The 23107-nt window shown below is 47.3% G+C and overlaps 1 protein-coding gene across 1 annotated transcript in view; it reads right to left on the reverse strand.

The window, feature by feature from the left end:
• Nucleotides 1-23107, reverse strand: part of HTR4 (5-hydroxytryptamine receptor 4) — a 569808-nt gene that overhangs the window by 276322 nt on the left and 270379 nt on the right. The window contains exon 2 of the mRNA XM_078652966.1: nt 5065-5190. Within this exon, the coding sequence (XP_078509092.1) occupies nt 5065-5190 (126 nt within the window). The remainder of the gene's footprint in view (nt 1-5064; nt 5191-23107) is intronic.

Consider the following 23107-nt stretch of genomic DNA (forward strand, 5'->3'; position numbering starts at 1 on the left):
ATCGAACAATGCAGAGGTGGGGGAACACTGCAGAGATGGATCGAACAATGCAGAGGTGGGGGGAACACTGTAGAGATGGATTGAACAATGCCGAGGTGGAGGGAACACTGCAGAGATGATCGAACATTGCAGAGGTGGGGGGACACTGCAGAGATGGATCGAAGAATGCAGAGGTGGGGGAACACTGCAGGGATAGATCAAACGCTGCAGAGATGGATCAAACACTGCAGAGGTGGAGGGGTCACTGCAGAGATGGATTGAACACTGCAGATGTGGAGGGAACACTGCAGAGATGGACCAAACACTGCAGAGGTGCAGAGAACACTGCGGAGGTGGAGAGAACACTGCAGAGGTGCAGAGAACACTGCGGAGGTGGAGAGAACGCTGCAGAGGTGCAGGGAAAACTGCAGAGATGGATCGAACACTGCATACGTGGAGGGAACACTGCAGAGATGGACCAAACACTGCAGAGATGGATCGAACACTACAGAGATGGATCGGATGTTGCAGAGGTGGAGGGGACACTGAAAAGGTGCAGAGAACACTGCAGAGATGGAGGGAACACTGCAGAGGTGCAGGGAACACTGTGGAGATGGAGAGAACACAGCAGAGGTGGAGGGAGCACTGCAGCGCTGGATTAAACACTGCAGAGGTGGAGGGGACACTGCAGAGGTGCAGAGAACACTGCGGAGGTGGAGAGAACACTGCAAAGGTGGAGGGTACACTGCAGAGATGGACTAAACACTGCAGAGGTTGAGGGAACACTGCAGAGATGGACCAAACACTGCAGAGGTGCAGAGAACAGGGTAGAGGTGGAAAGAACGCTGCAGAGGTGGAGGGAACACTGTAGAAATGGATAAAACACTGCAGGTGTGGAGGGAACACTGCAGAGATGATCGAACAATGCAGAGGTAGGGGGGAACACTGCAGAGATGGATCAAACAATGCAGAGGTGGAGGGAACACTGCAGAGATTGATCGAACAATGCAGAGGTGGAGGGAACACTGCAGAGATGGAACAAACACTGCAGGGGGGGGACACTGCAGTGATGATTGAACAATGCAGAGGTGGGGGAACACTGCAGAGAAGGATCGAACAATGCAGAGGTGGATCAAACAATGCAGAGGTAGGGGGAACACTGCAGAGATGAATCGAACAATGCAGAGGTGGGGGGAACACTGCAGAGATGGATCGAACAATGCAGAGGTGGGGGAACACTGCAGAGATGCATCGACAATGCAGAGGTGGAGGGAACACTGCAGAGATGATCGAACAATGCAGAGGTGGGGGGAACACTGCAGAGATGGATCAAACACTGCAGAGATGGATCAAACACTGCAGAGGTGGAGGGGACACTGCAGAGATGGATTGAACACTGCAGAGGTGGAGGGAACACTGCAGAGATGGACCAAACACTGCAGAGGTGCAGAGAACAATGCGGAGGTGAAGGGAACACTGCAGAGGTGCAGAGGACACTGCAGAGGTGTAGAGAACACTGCGGAGGTGGAGAGAACACTGCAGAGGTGCAGGGAAAATGGCAGAGATGGATCGAATACTGCAGACGTGGAGGGAACACTGCAGAGATGGACCAAACACTGCAGAGATGGATCAAACACTGCAGAGATGGATCGAATGTTGCAGAGGTGGAGGGGACACTGAAAAGGTGCAGGGAACACTGCGGAGGTGGAGAGAACACTGCAGAGGTGGAGGGAGCACTGCAGCGATGGATCAAACACTGCAGAGGTGGAGGGGACACTGCAGAGGTGCAGAGAACACTGCGGAGGTGGACAGAACACTGCAGAGGTGGAGGGGAAACTGCAGAGATGGACCAAACACTGCAGATGTGGAGGGAACACTGCAGAGAGGACCAAACACTGCAGAGGTGCAGAGAACAAGGTAGAGGTGGAAAGAACACTGCAAAGGTGGAGGGAACACTGCAGAAATGGATAAAACACTGCAGATGTGGAGCAAACACTGCAGAGATGATCGAACAATGCAGAGGTAGGGGGAACACTGCAGAGATGGATCGAACAATGCAGAGGTGGGGGAACACTGCAGAGATGGATCGAACAATGCAGAGGTGGAGGGAACACTGCAGAGATGGATCGAACCCTGCAGAGGTGGAGGGAACACTGCAGAGATGATCGAACAATGCAGAGGTGGGGGGAACACTGCAGAGATGGATCGAACAATGCAGAGGTGGGGGGAACACTGCAGAGATGGATCAAACACTGCAGAGGTGTAGGGGACACTGCAGAGATGGATTGAACACTGCAGAGGCTGAGAGTACACTGCAGAGGTGCAGAGAACACTGCGGAGGTGGAGAGTACACTGCAGAGGTGTAGAGAACACAGCAGAGGTGCAGCGAACACTACGGAGGTGGAGAGAACACTGCAGAGGTGAAGGTAAAACTGCAAAGATGGATCGAACACTGCAGACGTGGAGGGAACACTGCAGAGCTGGACCAAACACTGCAGAGATGGATCAAATGCTGCAGAGGTGGAGGGGACACTGCAGAGATGGACCAAACACTGCAGAGATAGATCAAACACTGCAGAGGTGGAGGGGACACTGCAGAGGTGCAGAGAACACTGTGGAGGTGGCTTGAACACTGCAGAGGTGGAGATAACACTGCAGGGGTGGAAGGAACACTGCAGAGATGGATCGAAAACTGCAGAGGTGGAGGGAACACTGCAGAGGTGGAGGGAACACTGCAGAGATGGACCAAACACTGCAGAGATGGATCAAACACTGCAGAGGTGGAGGGGACACTGTGGAGGCGGAGAAAACACTGCAGAGGTGGAGGGAACACTGTAGAGATGGATCGAACACTGCAGAGGTGGAGGGAGCACTGCAGTGATGGATCAAACACTGCAGAGGTGGAGGGGGACACTGCAGAGGTGCAGAGAACACTGTGGAGGTGGAGAGAACACTGCAGAGGTGGAGGGAACACTGTAGTGAGGGATCGAATAATGCAGAGGTGGAGGGAGCACAGCATAGATGGATCGAACACTGCAGAGGTGGAGGTGGACACTGCAGATGTGCAGAGAACACTGTGGAGGTGGAGAGAACACTGCAGAGGTGGTGAGAACACTGCAGGGGTGGAAGGGCCACTGCAGAGATGGATCAAACACTGCAGATGTGGAGGCAACACTTCAGAGATGGGTTGAACACTGCAGAGGTGGAGGGGACACTGCAGAGATGGACCAAACACTGCAGAGATGGATCGAACAATGCAGAGGTGGAAAGAACACTGCAGAGATGGATCGAACACTGCAGAGGTGCAGAGAACACTGGGTAGATGGACGGGGACACTACAGAGGTGGTGGGAACACTCCAGAGATGGATCAAACACTGCAGAGGTGGAGGGAACACTGCAGAGAAGGATCGAACACTGCAGATGTGAAGTGAACACTGCATAGATGGATCAAACACTGCAGAGGTGGTGAGAACACTGCAGAGATGGATCAAACACTGGACAGATGGGTCAAACACTGCAGAGGGGCAGAGAACACTGTTGGAGGTGAAGACAACACTGCAGAGATGGGGTGAACACTGCAGAGATGGATTGATCAGTGCAAAGGTGAAGGGAGCACTGCAGAGATGGATCGAACACCGCAGAGATGGATTGAACACTGCAGAGGTGCAGAGAACACTGTGGGGGTAGAGAGAACACTGCAGAGATGGAGGGAACACTGCAGAGATGGCTCTAACACTGTGAATGTGGAGTGAACACTGCAGAGATGGATCGAACACTGCAGAGGTGGAGGGAACACTGCAGAGATGGATCAAGCACTGCAGAGATGGATCGAGCACAGCAGAGGTGGAAGGAACACTGCAGAGATGGATCGGACACTGCAGAGATGGATTGAACACTGAAGAGGTGCAGAGAACACTGTGGGGGTGGAGAGAACACTGCAGAGGTGGAGGGAACACTGCCGAGATGGATCAAACACTGCAGAGATGGATCAAACATTGCAGTGGTGGAGGGGACACTGCAGAGGTGCAGAGAACACCGTGGAGGTGGAGAGAACACTGCAGAGATGGAAGGAACACTGCAGAGATGGATTGAACACTGCAGAGGTGGAAGGAACACTGCAGAGATGGATCGAACACTTCAGAGGTGGAGGGAACACTGCAGAGATGGATCGAACACTGCAGAGGTGGCCCGAACACTGCAGAGGTTGAGATAACACTGCATAGGTGGAGGAAAAACTACAGGGATGGAATACTGCAGAGATGGAGAGAACACTGCAGAAGTGAAGTGAAGAGAGCACTGCAGATGTGGAGGGAACAGGGTGAGAGTGAAACAATGTTAAAGTAGAACTACACTACTGAGAAGGTTGGAAGGCTTTAGAAATCATGTAACTACTTAAGGGCGGGGAACATTGCAGAGAAGGAGGGAACAGTACATGGGGTAGGGAACCCGGCAGAGTACATGGAGAACACTTCATTAGTGTACACTGCAGAGAAAAAGGGAACACTGTAGAGGTGGAAACTGCACCACAGTTAGCCAGGACCCAGACACCAGCTTCACAATATGACACACATTCATGCTCATACATGTGATTCATACACATGCACACATATGCAAAACATTTTACCAAAAAGTGCTGTTGATATAACTCATTGCTCCGGTGCTAGGGGACAGAACACTGGCTTGAGCGATAACCATTTGGGCTTTATTCTAGGATGCGTTTGATAATCCCAGATTTTTGTTGTTGGCATTCTTAAGGGCGGGGGCAGGTCCCTCTCTGGAGTCCAGGTTCAGGCTTCTTTTTGTTGTGCAAGCCTCTCTCTCTGGGGAGCAGGATTGTCATTGCATTGATGGCATGTCTCTCTTTGCAGGTTCCTCTTTGAGGCTAGGCTGCTTGTGGAAAGTAGGTGTCTCTCTGTGGTACATTCCCCTCTCCAAGGTCAGATTTCTGCTTGGGATGTAAGCCTCTCATTAGGAAGTAAAACAAAGGGGCACAGCTCTTGTTTTCAGAGTCATACTAGAACAAAGAACAATAACCCATAAGAGTCTCAGGCTCCCTCCATACCCGAACACCATGATGTCCTCACCTGAGTTGCCGGTCCCGGCACACCGCGACCATCACCAGCAGATTTCCCAGGATCGCCATAAGGATCACTGCAGACAGGAAGAAAATGAGGACACCTCTCTGGGCCACCCCTAATCCCTCATTCGGGCTGCAACGACAAGAGAAGGCAGAGAAATGTCAAACTCATGGAGATCATCTCTGACACCATAACAGAGCAATACCAGCAACACAGACGAAAGATCTGACCATTGAGTGTGAGCTGAGAGCAAAGCGGCAGCCATATTGCTGCAGTATGAGGCAGAGAGCACTGAAGTGACAGGGGGGACGAGAAACGTTCAGACGATAGAGTGTTGCTCTGTCACAATACTGCAGTAGGTCTACCTTCCCACCCACTACATCAGCAACACAACAGTGTAAACATTAGCAGCAGCGGCGCACTAAACCCCCGCTCCAGCAGCTTAAGCGGAGGTGCCACTTGGCCCCATGGGCTGGATAATTCACTTCCTCTTAGTCATTAATTGGTAATTTACGGTCCTCAGGTGTCTGCAGGCTTGCAGACAAATGTTCATAAATAACTATTAGGAAATATTATGTCAGAGGACTGTGATCCTTGGGCTGATATGCACAGTGAAAAGAAAATAGGAATTAAACAGAGAGATAGAGACATGTATAGAGTAAGCTAGAGAGATACAAATAATGCAAGAATAAGGAGGGGGAGAAAAGAGATGAGTAGATGCATTCAAAAGGGAAATAAAGAAAGAGAGGAAGGGTGAAACAAAGGAGGAAAACAGAAAAGCAAAGAAGGAAGGAAAGTTGAAAGGACGGAAGGATGAATGAATGGATGGAATGTTGAAACGATGGACAGAATGCAAGGGTAAAAGGATGGATGGCAGAGTGAAAGGAAGATTAGAGGAAACGCGGACAAGTGTATTGTAGACTGAAAAGACCAATAAGTGAAAGCATGAGTGGATGAAAAATAATATAGATATGTGAAAAGATGGAGGGAGGAAGAGAGAAAGGATTGATGGGTTGAAAATGAATAGAAACAGGGATATATTGATGGGTGAAAAGATAAATGAATATATGAAGTGGTGAAAGGATGGATGACTGAAGAATCTATATTTAGGTGAGTGAGTGGATGCAAAGGTGAAAGGAAGAAAAGATGGATGGACGGATGGCAGAGAGAGAGTATGGATGGATTGATGATTGGAAGCAGGAAGAAAATGTGAATGGAACTTTTCCAAGAGAGGTCAGGTTTACTGGCTTGGTTTAAAGTGGTAGTTATTTTAATATTCTAGCTACTCCCTTTTATAGCAGCACCAACCTCTCTCCATACCACAGGTACCAACCGAACAATAGCATCATAATTAAGGAAAGCTTCAAAAAATGGAATAACATCGCCCCGCATCCCAAGTGGAGCAGTACCACCCTACTCCCATGCTACAACAGTACTAACGCAGCACTTATCTGCTACCATGTTACAGTTATACTATGCTGCCAGTACACTACAAAACTACAACTCTGCTAACATTACACAGTGGTAGCAGACAGATAGTGTGAAGTTAGGAAAATACACAAATCATATGCAATAGTAGCAGCACTGACCTAACAGGAGAATGGAAAAAGCAGCGTATGTTCAATCTTGATCAATGGGTTCCTCAGGGCTCTGCCCTGAGCCCCACCCTGTTTAACCTTTATGCTTCCCCTGTAGCCACCATTGTGGAAAGTCATGGCATCCAACTAGTGTCATATGCCGATGACACACAGCTGGTCATCTCGCTGTCACGGGCACCTGATGTTGCGGCAGTCAGCTTCAGTGCTTGCATGCAGGAGCATGCATCCTGGATGTCTAACAACTGCCTGAAGCTGAATGGGTCCAAAACCGAAGTGCTCGTGGTGGGAGGTGGTTCGGATATGTGGTCCTCGGCATGGTGGCCTGCATGCATGGGCTCCACTCCAGTGCCCTGTCAACAGGCGAAAAATCTTGGGGTGATGTTTGACTCTGACCTGTCATTTGCTCCCCAGATAGATTGTGTAGTTGGGATGTGCTTCGGTATACTCAAGAGTCTACGGAAGATCCTGGACCTACTTCCTGTGGGTGCCAGGCAGACTCTGGTGCATGCCTTGGTTACATCAAGACTTGATTACTCCAACCTCCTCTATCTGGGAATAACAGCTAGAAGCCTCAATCGTCTCCAGGTACTCCAAAATGCCACAGCCCGGCTGGTGCTGAGGTTCCCTAGGAGAACGGCCTCTAGAGCTGCTCTGAAGTCCCTACACTGGCTTCCGGTCAAAGAAAGGATTACCTTTAAAGCACTATGTATGTGTCACCGCATCATCGGGGGCAAGGCGCCCTATCCCCTACACTGCCTTATCACTCCTTACAGACCGGAACGGATGCTCAGATCCTATGGCACCGGACTAGTAGTTGTCCCCAAAATTCATAAAGCCCGAATGGGGGGCAGATCCTTCAGGCTACTCGCAGCCAAGAGCTGGAATATGCTTCCGATGGAGCTGCGCCTCGAACCTTCTGAGGCCAAGTTCCGCAGAGCTCTTAAAACCCACCTCTTCCGCTCAGTATTGATGTAATCTCCCTGTTCTGGCCACTTCATACTTCTCTCTCAGCGCGGGGACACGCCGGGGCGCGTAACCAGGCGCTTTATAAAATTCCATAATAAATAATAATAACAGTGAGTCAATAGAATATCATGCCACCCTCCAGTCATACTACAAGACACCTCCATGACGCCATTCTATATTCGGACTACATAGAGAGATCTGACCTAAAAGGAGAAGAGAAGAAAATCTCAGATATTAGAGCATTATCATGGACTCAACCTTCCAGCTTAGTTCAGTTGTACCTTCCAGTCAACATTCTATAGGAGCAGCATCCAGTTGCTACTTTGTAGTACAATCAGATGCCAGGCCACAACGGTGCCATGTAGACATTGACTACCTAGTTGAAGAACATACATTCTTGGAGGGCTCAGAAATGTGACCTTCACACCCAGTTATTGGACTGCAGAGAAGGTGTGGGCAGCAGAATCTTATATCCACATCTGTCAAGCATAGGTTTTTCCATTAAAGAAATGTATCTTTAGGGCCTGCATCGAGAAGAAATTTGCCCCAACATCATTACAGAGGTATCAGATAGTATTGCAGTTCTTCTCCAACTTCTCCGGTCTCTTTCTGTCACTTTTGATTCTAATAATTTCGGGTGAGATGATTGTTCTGTTTAACGGGGTTCTCCCACATAACTTCCTTGGGCTTGCTGGCTGACTTCTCTGGCCTATATTTGCTAATGTTTCACAGCATGGCCCAACAGATAGCATTGGTTTGCTTACCATTGTAAAGGTATGCTTGCACAGCGCTAAACTGTTTTGCACCACTCGAGCGCAGCACATACTTAGTAAAATGTGGGACCATGTGTTGGTTGGGAAAGCTCATTAATTCAAATATTAAAAGAAGCCTCATTTTCTGTACTTGCAAGGATCATAACTGCCTGGTCCACCCATTGTCATGCAGAATATCTGACAACTTTGACTTTTTCCCCACAATGCTTTGGTTTCTAGGATTTTTGGGGGCAGCACTTATGAGTAAAGCTACAGGTGCCACAATGAAAAGTGCTACGGTACAAAGCCAGAATCGGCTGAAGGTTTCACACAGGTTTAGAAGTCCATTGGCAGGTATGAAAGTCTTCCTGCTGGACCCCAACCATAAACTTCATAGAAACCCCTTGGCCTTCATGATCAGGTCTTTAATATATATTTTTCAAGGGAACCTCTTCTCCCTGCAAATTAGTTTTGGTCTTAGACGTAAATCCTAAACACCGATGTTGCACTTTGTAAATGTAAAACACAGCCGGAATTGTGGCACTTAAAGAAACAGGTCCAGTTCAGAAGGGTAAGTTAATATAGGGCTCAATGGTAGTGCGATATTTTTCTGAGAGGCCAGTGGGGCAGTACAACAGGGCCCCCCTCAAGAATATTTTGCCCCGACACCACAAAAGCTGCTGACCAGGGTGCAAAGCGGTACAAAAGGGGGTGGTGATAGACGGAGCATCTGAACCAATCAAACACTCACACCCAGTCAACAGATCTGGGTTTAATCCATCACCGTTCTTTAGCCCACTCTGCCACCCCAGTTCAGACATGGCCATATCCAAATCAGTCTGACCCTGTGCCTCATGGGATCAGTCCAGCCCGAACTGCCAAGCCATGCCTTCCCTGGACAGGATTCAAGCTTCCTAGGACCGGTTTCTGGCATTACAGCCGTCTTCAGCCAGGCTTGCTTGAATCCAGTGGCAAAGTGAGCAAGGGGCTCACGTCTGAGCATATCCTGCCAACTTATGGCGAACAAAGCGGTACAAAAGGGGGTGGTGATGGACGGAGCATCTGAACCAATCAAACACTCACACCCAGTCAACAGATCTGGGTTTAATCCATCACCGTTCTTTAGCCCACTCTGCCACCCCAGACCAGGAGCAAACACACACCGTGTATTCTTTTGCAAAGAGCAGGCCCTTCAGAATAAAAGAACTGGAAAAGAAGGCAAGTACACACAAAAGAAACTAGGGGCCAGATTTAGATTACCCTGGTCACAAAAACACGTAATTTGCAATCAGTATTTTTGCGACCACTGTGGAATCTTGCGAAGTAATCTATGCACTAACAAGTGAAAATTCAAAATCGGAGTGAGTTACAGTCCAACCTACCTCATTAATATCCATGAAGTAGGTCGCAAATTGCGACTCAGTCCTTTGGGAATGATATGAATGGTGGCCTGCAAGAGTCAGCCAGCCACTATGTCTGTCATTGCTTTTAAATAAGGGATTATCACTGCATTCTCCTTCAAGCAATCAGCACTGTGTTTAAAAAATGTTTTAAACAATTTCAGGGCGAGGTGGTAGAAAGAGATAGCCTCCCAAAAAGACCACTTTTCTTTTCTCCTTTGGGAATGGGTTTCCACCTAACTTGCGGGTCAGCAATTTTTTTATTGGTTTACAACAGAAAGAAATTCCAGTTATAATCCATTGATACATTGGATATTGATTTAGGATTTGGAAAGGACACCCGAAACGCACCTCTACCAAATACAGAATAATGATCCCATTACAATCTCATTTCAGGAGTTGATAAAATGTTACTGACTCCTAAAACTGGATTTGTACATTCCAAACCTATTTTTGCAGTCACATGTTTTTGACCACAAAAAGTGACGGTACTGCTGACCCCACATCTAATATTGCTCAGCTAAGTGTTAATATATAAAAAAAAATACCACTACACCTTCAAATACGAAAGTCAAAGGCTCAGAAGGGGCAACATGGGGAGGTATATCTTTCGAAAACCAGAAGGAGAAATAACCATTCAATGCAGAAGCACATGTTGCACTCTTATCGTGTTCGTTATTCTGATATGATAAACAGACCTTCAAGTAAATGCACATGCAAACATTTTTCCAGGTACACTGGTCGCCATTTATTTCTTTGCCTTGCATGTACAACAAAAGCCGAACAGAAGAAATTTGCAAAGTACACCACCTCTAATAGAGCTGCAGGCTATCTGCAAACATTCCACCTGCAGCACGTCCGACAGCCAGGCACGAAGCACAAACCAAACCTCTCTTTGGGCAGCATAGGGAAATCCTGATGGAAATTAGGCAAGGAATAAAACGTTGGAATAATTCATGGAAACTAGGCCCTGGTGACATTTCATTTACACCAGCATACCTTGCGTTATTTTCAAAAAATTGCGTTATGCTTTGAAAATGAAATTCCATACATTATCCCATTACGCCACAATACGTAATTCCATGATTTTCGCAGCAAAATTATACCAGATTCATCTTTGGTAATATTCTGCTTTCTTATGGAATTTTTCAATCTGATAAATTTAGGAAATTGCAAAAAGTTTTTGTGATATGGTTCTAAACAGTGTAGTATAAAACCTTGTTCCACTGTGAATGTTTTCTAGAAACTGTAAATACATTATTTTGTTTCTCATTATGTGCACTATTTTTAAAATAGTCTACATGTAATTTTATCTGTACCTGCTATTTGTACCAGAAGAAAAATTGAATATTTTTTCTAAACTGGGCCTACTTGTAACTTGTTACTCTCACTGGATTCTCCAACATTTGTATTTCGAACCTCTTACTTCCCAAATGTCGCATAGCATTGCTAGCAAACAGCAAAAGATCATTTTTTATGACACATTTGCCCCAATATAAAGAAAATTACCGGCGAGTTCCTAAGTGTTCAGAGAAAAGGCACGTCTCCCAACGAACAAACCGTGAAAGATCTGACAGGCCAGCACATTTACACGTGTGTGCGTTTCACTAAATGTACACACGTCATTGCTCAGACGAGTAAAAGGAACATTCTTCAATCCAGTCACTGACATTACGAGCAAAAGATATTGGTTATAGATAGGGGCCTATAATCAGTCACAGTGGCGGGTGGCATTTACAGAGGATGGCGGGCGGTGTCAGGTGGCAAAAAAAGAACACACAAAAAACCAGACACCTTCCTACGCGACACGATGTCCTCCTTTGTTCTTCCGGCATTCTACAACACAGGACCCAGGCAACTCCCCTAACCAATCCTGACGCTAATCCAGAGGTGTAGCTAGAGCTTCTGGCGCCCGGGACTATCCCCCAGATTGCCGCCCATGGCAGGTAGCGGCGGGGAGGGTGGATCTGGGGAAAAATTCTGGCGAGCAGCAGGGGTGGATTGGCAGGGTTTAAGTTACGACGCAACTCTCTACTCCATTGCATAAGAAAGGGTGTGAAACTGCGGCGTAAGCCTAGAGCAAACCTCGAAGGTCAAGTCTAAGTTGATGAAGTCCCACCAGCACTAAAATGGTAACTAAATGCATAAGTAAATGTATCCCTTCCTTCCCTTCCTCCTCTTACACCTCTCCATACTGAACTGCTGCTACAAGACCACAGCAGTAAAACCACCCGCTAGACATCAAGCACAACACTAAAAACAACGCCCACATAGGTCACACTCTACACCCACACTCTACCAAATAACAACAGTATTTAGAAACATAAGCAAAGCTATAGCAATAGAACAGCTTCATTATCTCTTCCATCCATGCATCTATCTAGTCATTCTTTCACCCTTCCATCCACCTACTGGCATCCTCTATTTCACCTTTAGATTCTGTCATCCATTCATTCTTTCATCCATCATTCAATATTTCCCCATTCTATCCATTTATCTATCTATCCATCCATCCAATTTGCCATCCATCTATTATGCCATCCATCTGCCCATCCATACAGTCTAGAAACCAACCATCCACTCTGCCACCCATTGATCTATTCACTCTGCCATCCATTCTCTCTGCATCCATCCTCCACTCCTTTATCTTACCATCACCTCTGCCATTCATCGACCAACTGACATCCTTTCATCAATTCATTAACTCTTCCATTTATCCACTCAGCCATCCATCATCCTACTCTGCCATCCATCCATCCTCCTATCCTCTCTTCCATCCATCCATCAATCCACTCTGTCATTCACCCTCTCTGCCATCCACTCTGCCATCCATTCACCATCCATCCACTCTGCCACCCATCCATTCATCAACTCTTCTATCTATTCATTCAACCACCCATCCACTTTGCCATTCATTCATCCATCAATCCACCCACTCTGCTATTCAACCACCCATTCATCCACTCTGCCATGCATCAATCCCCTCCACCATCCATCCATTCTTCCATTCATCTGCTCATCCATCCATCCATTTATCCACTCTGCCATCCATCCTGCCATTCATTCATCAATCCATCCACTCTGCTAACCAATCATGCATTCAGTCACTTTGCCTTTAATCCATTCACGCTGCCACGCATCCATTCATTTACTTTGCCATCCATCCAATCTGCCATCCATCCATACATTCATTCACTTTGCCACCCATCTATTCACCCTGCCATCCATTCATCATCCATCCACTATGACTGGCATTCACAAATCTTTCGCCCACTCATCCAGCCCTTTACTCTATCCTCCTTTCAGCTGTCCCTCCACCTATTCATTCACTCAACTATTCATCCATTTGTTCTGCCATCCTTTCACTTGTCCATCCACCTAGCCATTCACGCACTCACCCATCCACCCATCCCTTTTCTATACTTTCATGTGTCCATCCTTCATCATTCACCACTTCTTTCACCCACTCATTCATCCACATATCCATTCATCCTCCTACTCCATCATCCCTACTTCCTTTTTTTCACCCTTTTCTTCCAACATTCCTTCTTTCTTTCCCTGTTCTATTTACCCAGCAGTCAGTTTTCCTCTGTGGCTGTGGGAGTGCTTCCGGTTTCCACGTGAGACATGTTTGGGGTCCTTCTTGCTAGTCCACAAAATGTATTGAACAGTGAATTTTTGCTTATTGCGGCGCTGGGAGTGAGCCTCGCATACCAGAGCACACGAGGATGGAGACGAGAGCAGAGAGACGGGCGGGGCGAACATAGGAGGATATTTGACTTTTTGGAAGCACTGCAGTTAACGTCGGGCATCGGAAAGCTTAAGAGAAACTGAATGAACAAGTGCAGTCCTATCCTAACTTGCACAGTGCACTTACATACACGTGACGTGTGCGATGCTGCTCGAATATGTGCCTAAGTAAATCCTGAAAAGGGGGTGGTGATGAACAGAGTGTCTGAATTAAGCAGACCACTCTTACCCAGTCCAAAGATCAGGGCTTGATCCATCACCGTTATTTATCTCACTGCCCCATCCCAGCTCAGAACCTGGCTATATGCAAATTAGTCTGTCCCTGGCCCAGTGCATCATGGGAACAGGGCAGACCAAACTACCAAGCCAATTCTTCACCAGAAAGGAGACAAGCTACCGGGGACCGTTTTCTGGCATTTCAGCCTCTTCGGCCCGGCTTGCTTGAATCCTGATGGAGCAGTGAGAAAGGGACTCATGTCTGAGTATACCCTGCCACACCTATAGTGGCCAAAAACGATACAGAAAAGGGGGTGGTGATGAACAGAGTGTCTGAATTAAGCAGACCACTCTTACCCAGTCCAAAGATCAGGGCTTGATCCATCACCGTTATTTATCTCACTGCCCCATCCCAGCTCAGAACCTGGCTATATGCAAATTAGTCTGTCCCTGGCCCAGTGCATCATGGGAACAGGGCAGACCAAACTACCAAGCCAATTCTTCACCAGAAAGGAGACAAGCTACCGGGGACCGGTTTCTGGCATTTCAGCCTCTTCGGCCCGGCTTGCTTGAATCCTGATGGAGCAGTGAGAAAGGGACTCATGTCTGAGTATACCCTGCCACACCTATAGTGGCCAAAAACGATACAGAAAAGGGGGTGGTGATGAACAGAGTGTCTGAATTAAGCAGACCACTCTTACCCAGTCCAAAGATCAGGGCTTGATCCATCACCGTTATTTATCTCACTGCCCCATCCCAGCTCAGAACCTGGCTATATGCAAATTAGTCTGTCCCTGGCCCAGTGCATCATGGGAAAAGGGCAGACCAAACTACCAAGCCAATTCTTCACCAGAAAGGAGACAAGCTACCGGGGACCGGTTTCTGGCATTTCAGCCTCTTCGGCCCGGCTTGCTTGAATCCTGATGGAGCAGTGAGAAAGGGCCTCATGTCTGAGTATACCCTGCCACACCTATAGTGGCCAAAAACGATACAGAAAAGGGGGTGGTGATGAACAGAGTGTCTGAATTAAGCAGACCACTCCTACCCAGTCCAAAGATCAGGGCTTGATCCATCACCGTTATTTATCTCACTGCCCCATCCCAGCTCAGAACCTGGCTATATGCAAATTAGTCTGTCCCTGGCCCAGTGCATCATGGGAACAGGGCAGACCAAACTACCAAGCCAATTCTTCACCAGAAAGGAGACAAGCTACCGGGGACCGGTTTCTGGCATTTCAGCCTCTTCGGCCCGGCTTGCGTGAATCCTGATGGAGCAGTGAGAAAGGGACTCATGTCTGAGTATACCCTGCCACACCTATAGTGGCCAAAAACGATACAGAAAAGGGGGTGGTGATGAACAGAGTGTCTGAATTAAGCAGACCACTCTTACCCAGTCCAAAGATCAGGGCTTGATCCATCACCGTTATTTATCTCACTGCCCCATCCCAGCTCAGAACCTGGCTATATGCAAATTAGTCTGTCCCTGGCCCAGTGCATCATGGGAACAGGGCAGACCAAACTACCAAGCCAATTCTTCACCAGAAAGGAGACAAGCTACCGGGGACCGGTTTCTGGCATTTCAGCCTCTTCGGCCCGGCTTGCTTGAATCCTGATGGAGCAGTGAGAAAGGGACTCATGTCTGAGTATACCCTGCCACACCTATAGTGGCCAAAAACGATACAGAAAAGGGGGTGGTGATGAACAGAGTGTCTGAATTAAGCAGACCACTCTTACCCAGTCCAAAGATCAGGGCTTGATCCATCACCGTTATTTATCTCACTGCCCCATCCCAGCTCAGAACCTGGCTGTATGCAAATTAGTCTGTCCCTGGCCCAGTGCATCATGGGAACAGGGCAGACCAAACTACCAAGCCAATTCTTCACCAGAAAGGAGACAAGCTACCGGGGACCGGTTTCTGGCATTTCAGCCTCTTCGGCCCGGCTTGCTTGAATCCTGATGGAGCAGTGAGAAAGGGACTCATGTCTGAGTATACCCTGCCACACCTATAGTGACCAAAAACGATACAGAAAAGGGGGTGGTGATGAACAGAGTGTCTGAATTAAGCAGACCACTCTTACCCAGTCCAAAGATCAGGGCTTGATCCATCACCGTTATTTATCTCACTGCCCCATCCCAGCTCAGAACCTGGCTATATGCAAATTAGTCTGTCCCTGGCCCAGTGCATCATGGGAACAGGGCAGACCAAACTACCAAGCCAATTCTTCACCAGAAAGGAGACAAGCTACCGGGGACCGGTTTCTGGCATTTCAGCCTCTTCGGCCCGGCTTGCTTGAATCCTGATGGAGCAGTGAGAAAGGGACTCATGTCTGAGTATACCCTGCCACACCTATAGTGGCCAAAAACGATACAGAAAAGGGGGTGGTGATGAACAGAGTGTCTGAATTAAGCAGACCACTCTTACCCAGTCCAAAGATCAGGGCTTGATCCATCACCGTTATTTATCTCACTGCCCCATCCCAGCTCAGAACCTGGCTATATGCAAATTAGTCTGTCCCTGGCCCAGTGCATCATGGGAACAGGGCAGACCAAACTACCAAGCCAATTCTTCACCAGAAAGGAGACAAGCTACCGGGGACCGGTTTCTGGCATTTCAGCCTCTTCGGCCCGGCTTGCTTGAATCCTGATGGAGCAGTGAGAAAGGGCCTCATGTCTGAGTATACCCTGCCACACCTATAGTGGCCAAAAACGATACAGAAAAGGGGGTGGTGATGAACAGAGTGTCTGAATTAAGCAGACCACTCTTACCCAGTCCAAAGATCAGGGCTTGATCCATCACCGTTATTTATCTCACTGCCCCATCCCAGCTCAGAACCTGGCTATATGCAAATTAGTCTGTCCCTGGCCCAGTGCATCATGGGAACAGGGCAGACCAAACTACCAAGCCAATTCTTCACCAGAAAGGAGACAAGCTACCGGGGACCGGTTTCTGGCATTTCAGCCTCTTCGGCCCGGCTTGCTTGAATCCTGATGGAGCAGTGAGAAAGGGACTCATGTCTGAGTATACCCTGCCACACCTATAGTGGCCAAAAACGATACAGAAAAGGGGGTGGTGATGAACAGAGTGTCTGAATTAAGCAGACCACTCTTACCCAGTCCAAAGATCAGGGCTTGATCCATCACCGTTATTTATCTCACTGCCCCATCCCAGCTCAGAACCTGGCTATATGCAAATTAGTCTGTCCCTGGCCCAGTGCATCATGGGAACAGGGCAGACCAAACTACCAAGCCAATTCTTCACCAGAAAGGAGACAAGCTACCGGGGACCGGTTTCTGGCATTTCAGCCTCTTCGGCCCGGCTTGCTTGAATCCTGATGGAGCAGTGAGAAAGGGACTCATGTCTGAGTATACCCTGCCACACCCATAGTGGCCAAAAACGATACAGAAAAGGGGGTGGTGATGAACAGAGTGTCTGAATTAAGCAGACCACTCTTACCCAGTCCAAAGATCAGGGCTGGAAGGGTGGAAGGGTATACTCAGATGTGAGTCCCTTGCTCGTTGCACCATCAGGATTCAAGCAAGCCGGGCCGACGACGGCTGAAATGCCAGAAACCGGTCCCCGGAAGCTTGTTTCCTTCCCAGTGTAAGAATTGGCTTGGTAGTTTGGTTTGCCCTGTTCCCATCATGCACTGGGACAGGAACAGACTAATTTACATATAGCCAGGTTCTGAACTGGGATGGTGCAGTGAGCTAAAAAACGGTGTTGGATCTAGCCCTGATCTCTTGACTGGGTGAGAGTATTCTGCTTAATTCAGAAACTCTGTCCATCACCACCCCTTGTTGTTAAATATTTTGTCCACCCTAAGCGTGGAAGGGTATACTCAGATGTGAGTCCCTTGCTCATTGCACCATCAGGATTCAAGCAAGCCGGGCCGACGACGGCTGAAATGCCAGAAACCGGTCCCCGGAAGCTTGTTTCCTTCCCAGTGTAAGAATTGGCTTGGTAGTTTGGTTTGCCCTGTTCCCATCATGCACTGGGACAGGAACAGACTAATTTACATATAGCCAGGTTCTGAACTGGGATGGTGCAGTGAGCTAAAAAACGGTGTTGGATCTAGCCCTGATCTCTTGACTGGGTGAGAGTATTCTGCTTAATTCAGAAACTCTGTCCATCACCACCCCTTGTTGTTAAATATTTTGTCCACCCTAAGCGTGGAAGGGTATACTCAGATGTGAGTCCCTTGCTCATTGCACCATCAGGATTCAAGCAAGCCGGGCCGACGACGGCTGAAATGCCAGAAACCGGTCCCCGGAAGCTTGTTTCCTTCCCAGTGTAAGAATTGGCTTGGTAGTTTGGTTTGCCCTGTTCCCATCATGCACTGGGACAGGAACAGACTAATTTACATATAGCCAGGTTCTGAACTGGGATGGTGCAGTGATCTAAAAAACGGTGTTGGATCTAGCCCTGATCTCTTGACTGGGTGAGAGTATTCTGCTTAATTCAGAAACTCTGTCCATCACCACCCCTTGTTGTTAAATATTTTGTCCACCCTAAGCGTGGAAGGGTATACTCAGATGTGAGTCCCTTGCTCATTGCACCATCAGGATTCAAGCAAGCCGGGCCGACGACGGCTGAAATGCCAGAAACCGGTCCCCGGAAGCTTGTTTCCTTCCCAGTGTAAGAATTGGCTTGGTAGTTTGGTTTGCCCTGTTCCCATCATGCACTGGGACAGGAACAGACTAATTTACATATAGCCAGGTTCTGAACTGGGATGGTGCAGTGAGCTAAAAAACGGTGTTGGATCTAGCCCTGATCTCTTGACTGGGTGAGAGTATTCTGCTTAATTCAGAAACTCTGTCCATCACCACCCCTTGTTGTTAAATAAGTAAATCCTGGGCTGGCCACCAGTACCACACAGCTGCCGCCCCCAAAATAGTGCCGCCTGGGGCGGACCGCCCCCACCGCACCCCCTAGCTATGCCAGTGCACTGCTCTCACCAGCATGAGAGCAGCGCTAGGATTGGAGGCAGTGGCCTCACTCAGTGCTCTCAAGAGCACTGGAGACCTGCACTTTCTCTAACCCAGTTGTCTAAGACAGCTAGGTTAAAGAAGTTTAAAATGTGCATGTCTGGCTGACCGCCGCAACACACCAGCCAAAGGGACATGCACTTTTGAAACTTAAGCCCACAGACTGCCCCTCGGCAGCACTGGCCCCGCCACATCCTGACAATCAATTCTGGACGGGTTGGTGCTGAAAAATAAAATGACAATAAATAAACTTTATTACCATTTTATTTTTCAACTCTGGCCTGGGGCTTTTCTTGATGGGGTGACGCTCCACCAATCAAATGCAGGAGCCATCCCTGCTCAGTCCAGTCTTCAAGTGACAAGAGAAGTGATTCTCAACTAGATATTTGGAAGAGGTGTATAATATCTTGCGACTCTGGGCAATGGTGTGGGTGACATCAGTTTGGTTCTACTATCAGAGAGAAGACTGATATGGTAATAGGCAGCCAATAAAAGAAGAGGGTGAGGTTATGAAAAGAGTGAAATATTGAAGGCAGATGAGGTTAGAAAAGGACCTGACAAGAGTGAAATATTATAGGACAGCAAAGGTAGCAAAGACGCACGGAAACATCAAAGATGAGTCAGCAGTGAAATAGAAGAAGACATTGTGAACTAGAAGAGGAGATCAAGTGGTGATCAAGTGATATTTCCTATTATGACCTTGGCTATAAATGGCGATTTAAAAAAATTGGAAGGGCTTTAAATAACCCTTGTTTTAAGATGTACAGGAATGGTGCATAGCAAGCGTATTGGAAGTTGGGCGAGTAGGACAAATGTTTATTAAGGGATGCGGTGTCTCCAAACATGATTTTTGGGAGGCACAGAAGAGATCACATAAGAAAACAAACATTGGCATTGCCAAGAGGTCTCGCCTTTGGGACCGTAAAAGTGGTTAGCCATGCAGCATATTAACTTGGAGCTGTGCTGCCAGGGATTTAATAGCTATACAATTGCTACACACTGGGTCATGCAGTCAGATCCAGGAACGCATGCTTGCCTTTGCCGCATGCTTCTTTTTCCGGGGTAAAAAGAACAAATGATGGACAGAATACTGCACAATGTTAAACATTCACCCCCAGTACAGAGATCTGGGCCAATTCCATCGTTTTTTTCCACACCATGCCATTTCAGTTCAGATCCAGCCCTATGCAAATCATACTTGACCCTGCTCTCTATGGTAACAGTCGATCCTGAACTGCTAGGCCAGGTCCTCCCTGGACCGGAAACAAGCATCCTGGGACCGGGTTAGGGGTATCACCCCTCATTAGCTAGAATAGTTTGAATCCAGTGGCATGGTGAGTATGGGCTGGACTGTTCCCATGAGGGAGCAGTGTCGAGACTGATTTGCATATAACTGTGTCTAAACTGGGGTAGCAAGGTGAGGAAAAGAACAATGGATTTAACCCAGATCTCTTGACTGGGGTGGATGTTTGATTTGCTCCTCATTCTGTCCATCATTTGTGTGTCTTTTTCTTTTATGGACCAAGTGCGCCAGGTATTCCCAGACATTGGTCCCGGGCTCACCATGCCACTGGAGTCAAGCTAGCCTAGCTGATGAGGGGGTTTTCCCTTAAATCAGTCCCAGGATGCTTGTTGCCGGTGCAGGGACGGCCTGGCTTAGCAGCTCGGGTTGGACTGTTCCCATGAGGAGACGGGTCAAAGACTGATTTGTATATGCTGAGTCTAAACTGGGGTGGCATGGTAAGCAAAAGAACAATGGATTTAACCCAGATCTCTTGACTGAAGGTGAATGTTTGATTTTACGAGAGGGTGGGCGAGAACTAAAGGCAGCGATGGGGAATGAGGGAAATTGAAAGCAGCGAAGGAGGGTGGGAGGGATAAAAAAACAACTATGCAAATGTGGGACGGTTTGAAAACATGGTTCTTATAACTATTGGTTCCAGCCTGCAACAGATCACAAGCGCATCAGGGCAATCTCATGAATTGCAGATACTGCATTAGCAAATAGGGCGGCATCTATACAATGAAAGATGACACTCTCTTCCGTTCTACTGTCCCGAGCGCTGGCCTCATGGTGTACCAGAAAGCATGTTTCTGCAACTGGAACCAAGCACAACCACTGCGTTGTGAAGCTCTCAACAGCCTTCCCGAACTCCAGGCAACAATTCTGACAAGAGAGCTACTGCTAGGCTACTCATAATGGCTGGTGCTCCGACTTTCTTGCGCAGTGATTAAACAAATTACCTTTTTACAAGTGTTGGTATCAAAGATAAAACTTTTAACTATACAGAAATCACACTCTTGAGTCTGTGCTGAAGTCATGCTTTGTGAGTATATCCTGTCCAGTGATTCAGCTTCAGAGATCGAAGTCAGTAGTATTGGGTTAAAATCGCCATATTCTCACATAAGCAACCTGTTATTCATTAGGCACAAAGAGTACTCTTCACATGGCTAACAATTATTAGAGCCTGCCATCAGGGTTATTGGAATTATGAGGCAGTGTAGAGCCAAATTATGCAACACGTTGACTATATTATGCAGCGAGAAAACGCAAATTATGTTGCGTAATGCTGTACATTTTCTGATAGTATTACTTCATCAGTTTGTTATTTTTACTTGTGCCAACACTGTCTGAGAAAAAGGTTTCACCTCATTAGTACCAGGGTAACACCTATACACAACAATAAGCAACTGACAAGCGAACAGCCAACCTTTGTGAAGTAACTTCCACTGCACAGCTGCACGTGTCACTGCATTGATAGCAACGTTTGACCAGTTTCAGCTTGAAGCAAACGTTTTTGTTACAATCTGCAAATTATGCATTGTATGATGTATTATGGGGCAAATCCATAATTATCCTGAAATGCTGCTGTGCAAAACTGCATAATTCCAATGGCCCTGCCTATAGTTCATTTCGCTTGATTTTTAAAATAAAGGTATTGCTGATAAAATGCTCTGTAATGATGAACAGCACAATTTCAACATCATTTATTTGAGTCATGGGAAGGAGAGCGGATGTTGCGAGAAGTACGCCAACCCTGCATGGTTGCTTCTCTTTAAAAAAGATAACATATGTGAAAGTGAAAGGGTGATGTTTATTGAGACTCAGATCGGGGGTGAGGCATCTCCAGTTCCTGAAAGAAATAGTAGCTAAAACTTGCAGGGTGGAGAGGCTTAACATGAGACGGAAGCTCATCCTTCTTCTGTGTTTTGCTTTACGCGCTGCAACCCAATCCCTGAGCAGAAAAACATCTACAGTCCAGTTACGCAAGCCTTATGATCCCAACTAGCAGAAAGCAGGCCTCCAAGCCCTTGAAAGTTAGAAGTTTGTGTGTACTGAATGAGGCAGAAACACAACTCTACAAAATCTGACACTGCATTCAGTGTGGTCCACCTGCCTCAATCGGGATCATCCATCTCGCTTTTGCATTCCCCTATAAAGTTCTCTGTATTAGTGTTCTTTGTGAAAGCTTTATTTTTTACTGTGAAGTTTTACAACAGTGTTTCCATCAACAACTCGGAACAAAGAAATGGACAGGTATTACACAAACTGAGTTGCTACTAAGTCAACTGTCCTGAAAGTTCTGTGAACCTTGCAATGGATTGGCAAGCACTCACCAAATGCCAACACCACAAATGTCATCAGCAACACAGAGTTCCAGTGAGGGCTTTTCATTTATCGATGTGATGCAGCCTGGGAGCAGTAGTCCAAGATCACCAGAATTAGAACAGAGGGATGAGGGATGAATAAGGGAGCACCAGGCACAAGAGGGAGTTGGAGGAGCATGTAGTGATATGGAAGGCGGTTTAGGGACGAATTGTGCATTAAAATACGGGCACCGAAGCTGAACACAAGCAAACAGTAACACAAGCAGGAACCCAAAAACAAATAGTCCCCAAACAAACATATAAAGCAAAGCATAAAGATACAGTACTTGGTCCCTGCTCCATGGGACGAAGCAAAAGACAAAAAGGAGGAACAAAGAGGAAGTAAGCATTTTGGAAGGACAATCCAAGTAACAAATTAAAAGCAATGGATGCAATGTAAGCCCACAAAGCGTTTACAACAGGTTTTGGAGGCTCGACCTTAATTGTAGGGCCATCTACAATGGGAAATTGTGATCATGCACAAACTCACACACGGGCCTACATGACCCATCATGCAAACACTATACCTGGCTTTTATAACCATTGATATAAGGCCACTTGGCAACCATACATTTATCATTATCTATGCTGTATATGGTTGTGTATCAAGTTAATGAAAATAAGCTTGTGTTAGCCTAACATGTGAATGATTTTAATGAACGAAGCAAGATGAAATCACCTGTTAAAACTGGGATTTCCGGTTGGCTAAGGCTTGCGCCAAAGCCAGGCAGAAA

This window comes from Lissotriton helveticus, chromosome 7 (assembly GCF_964261635.1).
Source record: "Lissotriton helveticus chromosome 7, aLisHel1.1, whole genome shotgun sequence".
Classification (NCBI taxonomy): domain Eukaryota; kingdom Metazoa; phylum Chordata; class Amphibia; order Caudata; family Salamandridae; genus Lissotriton; species Lissotriton helveticus.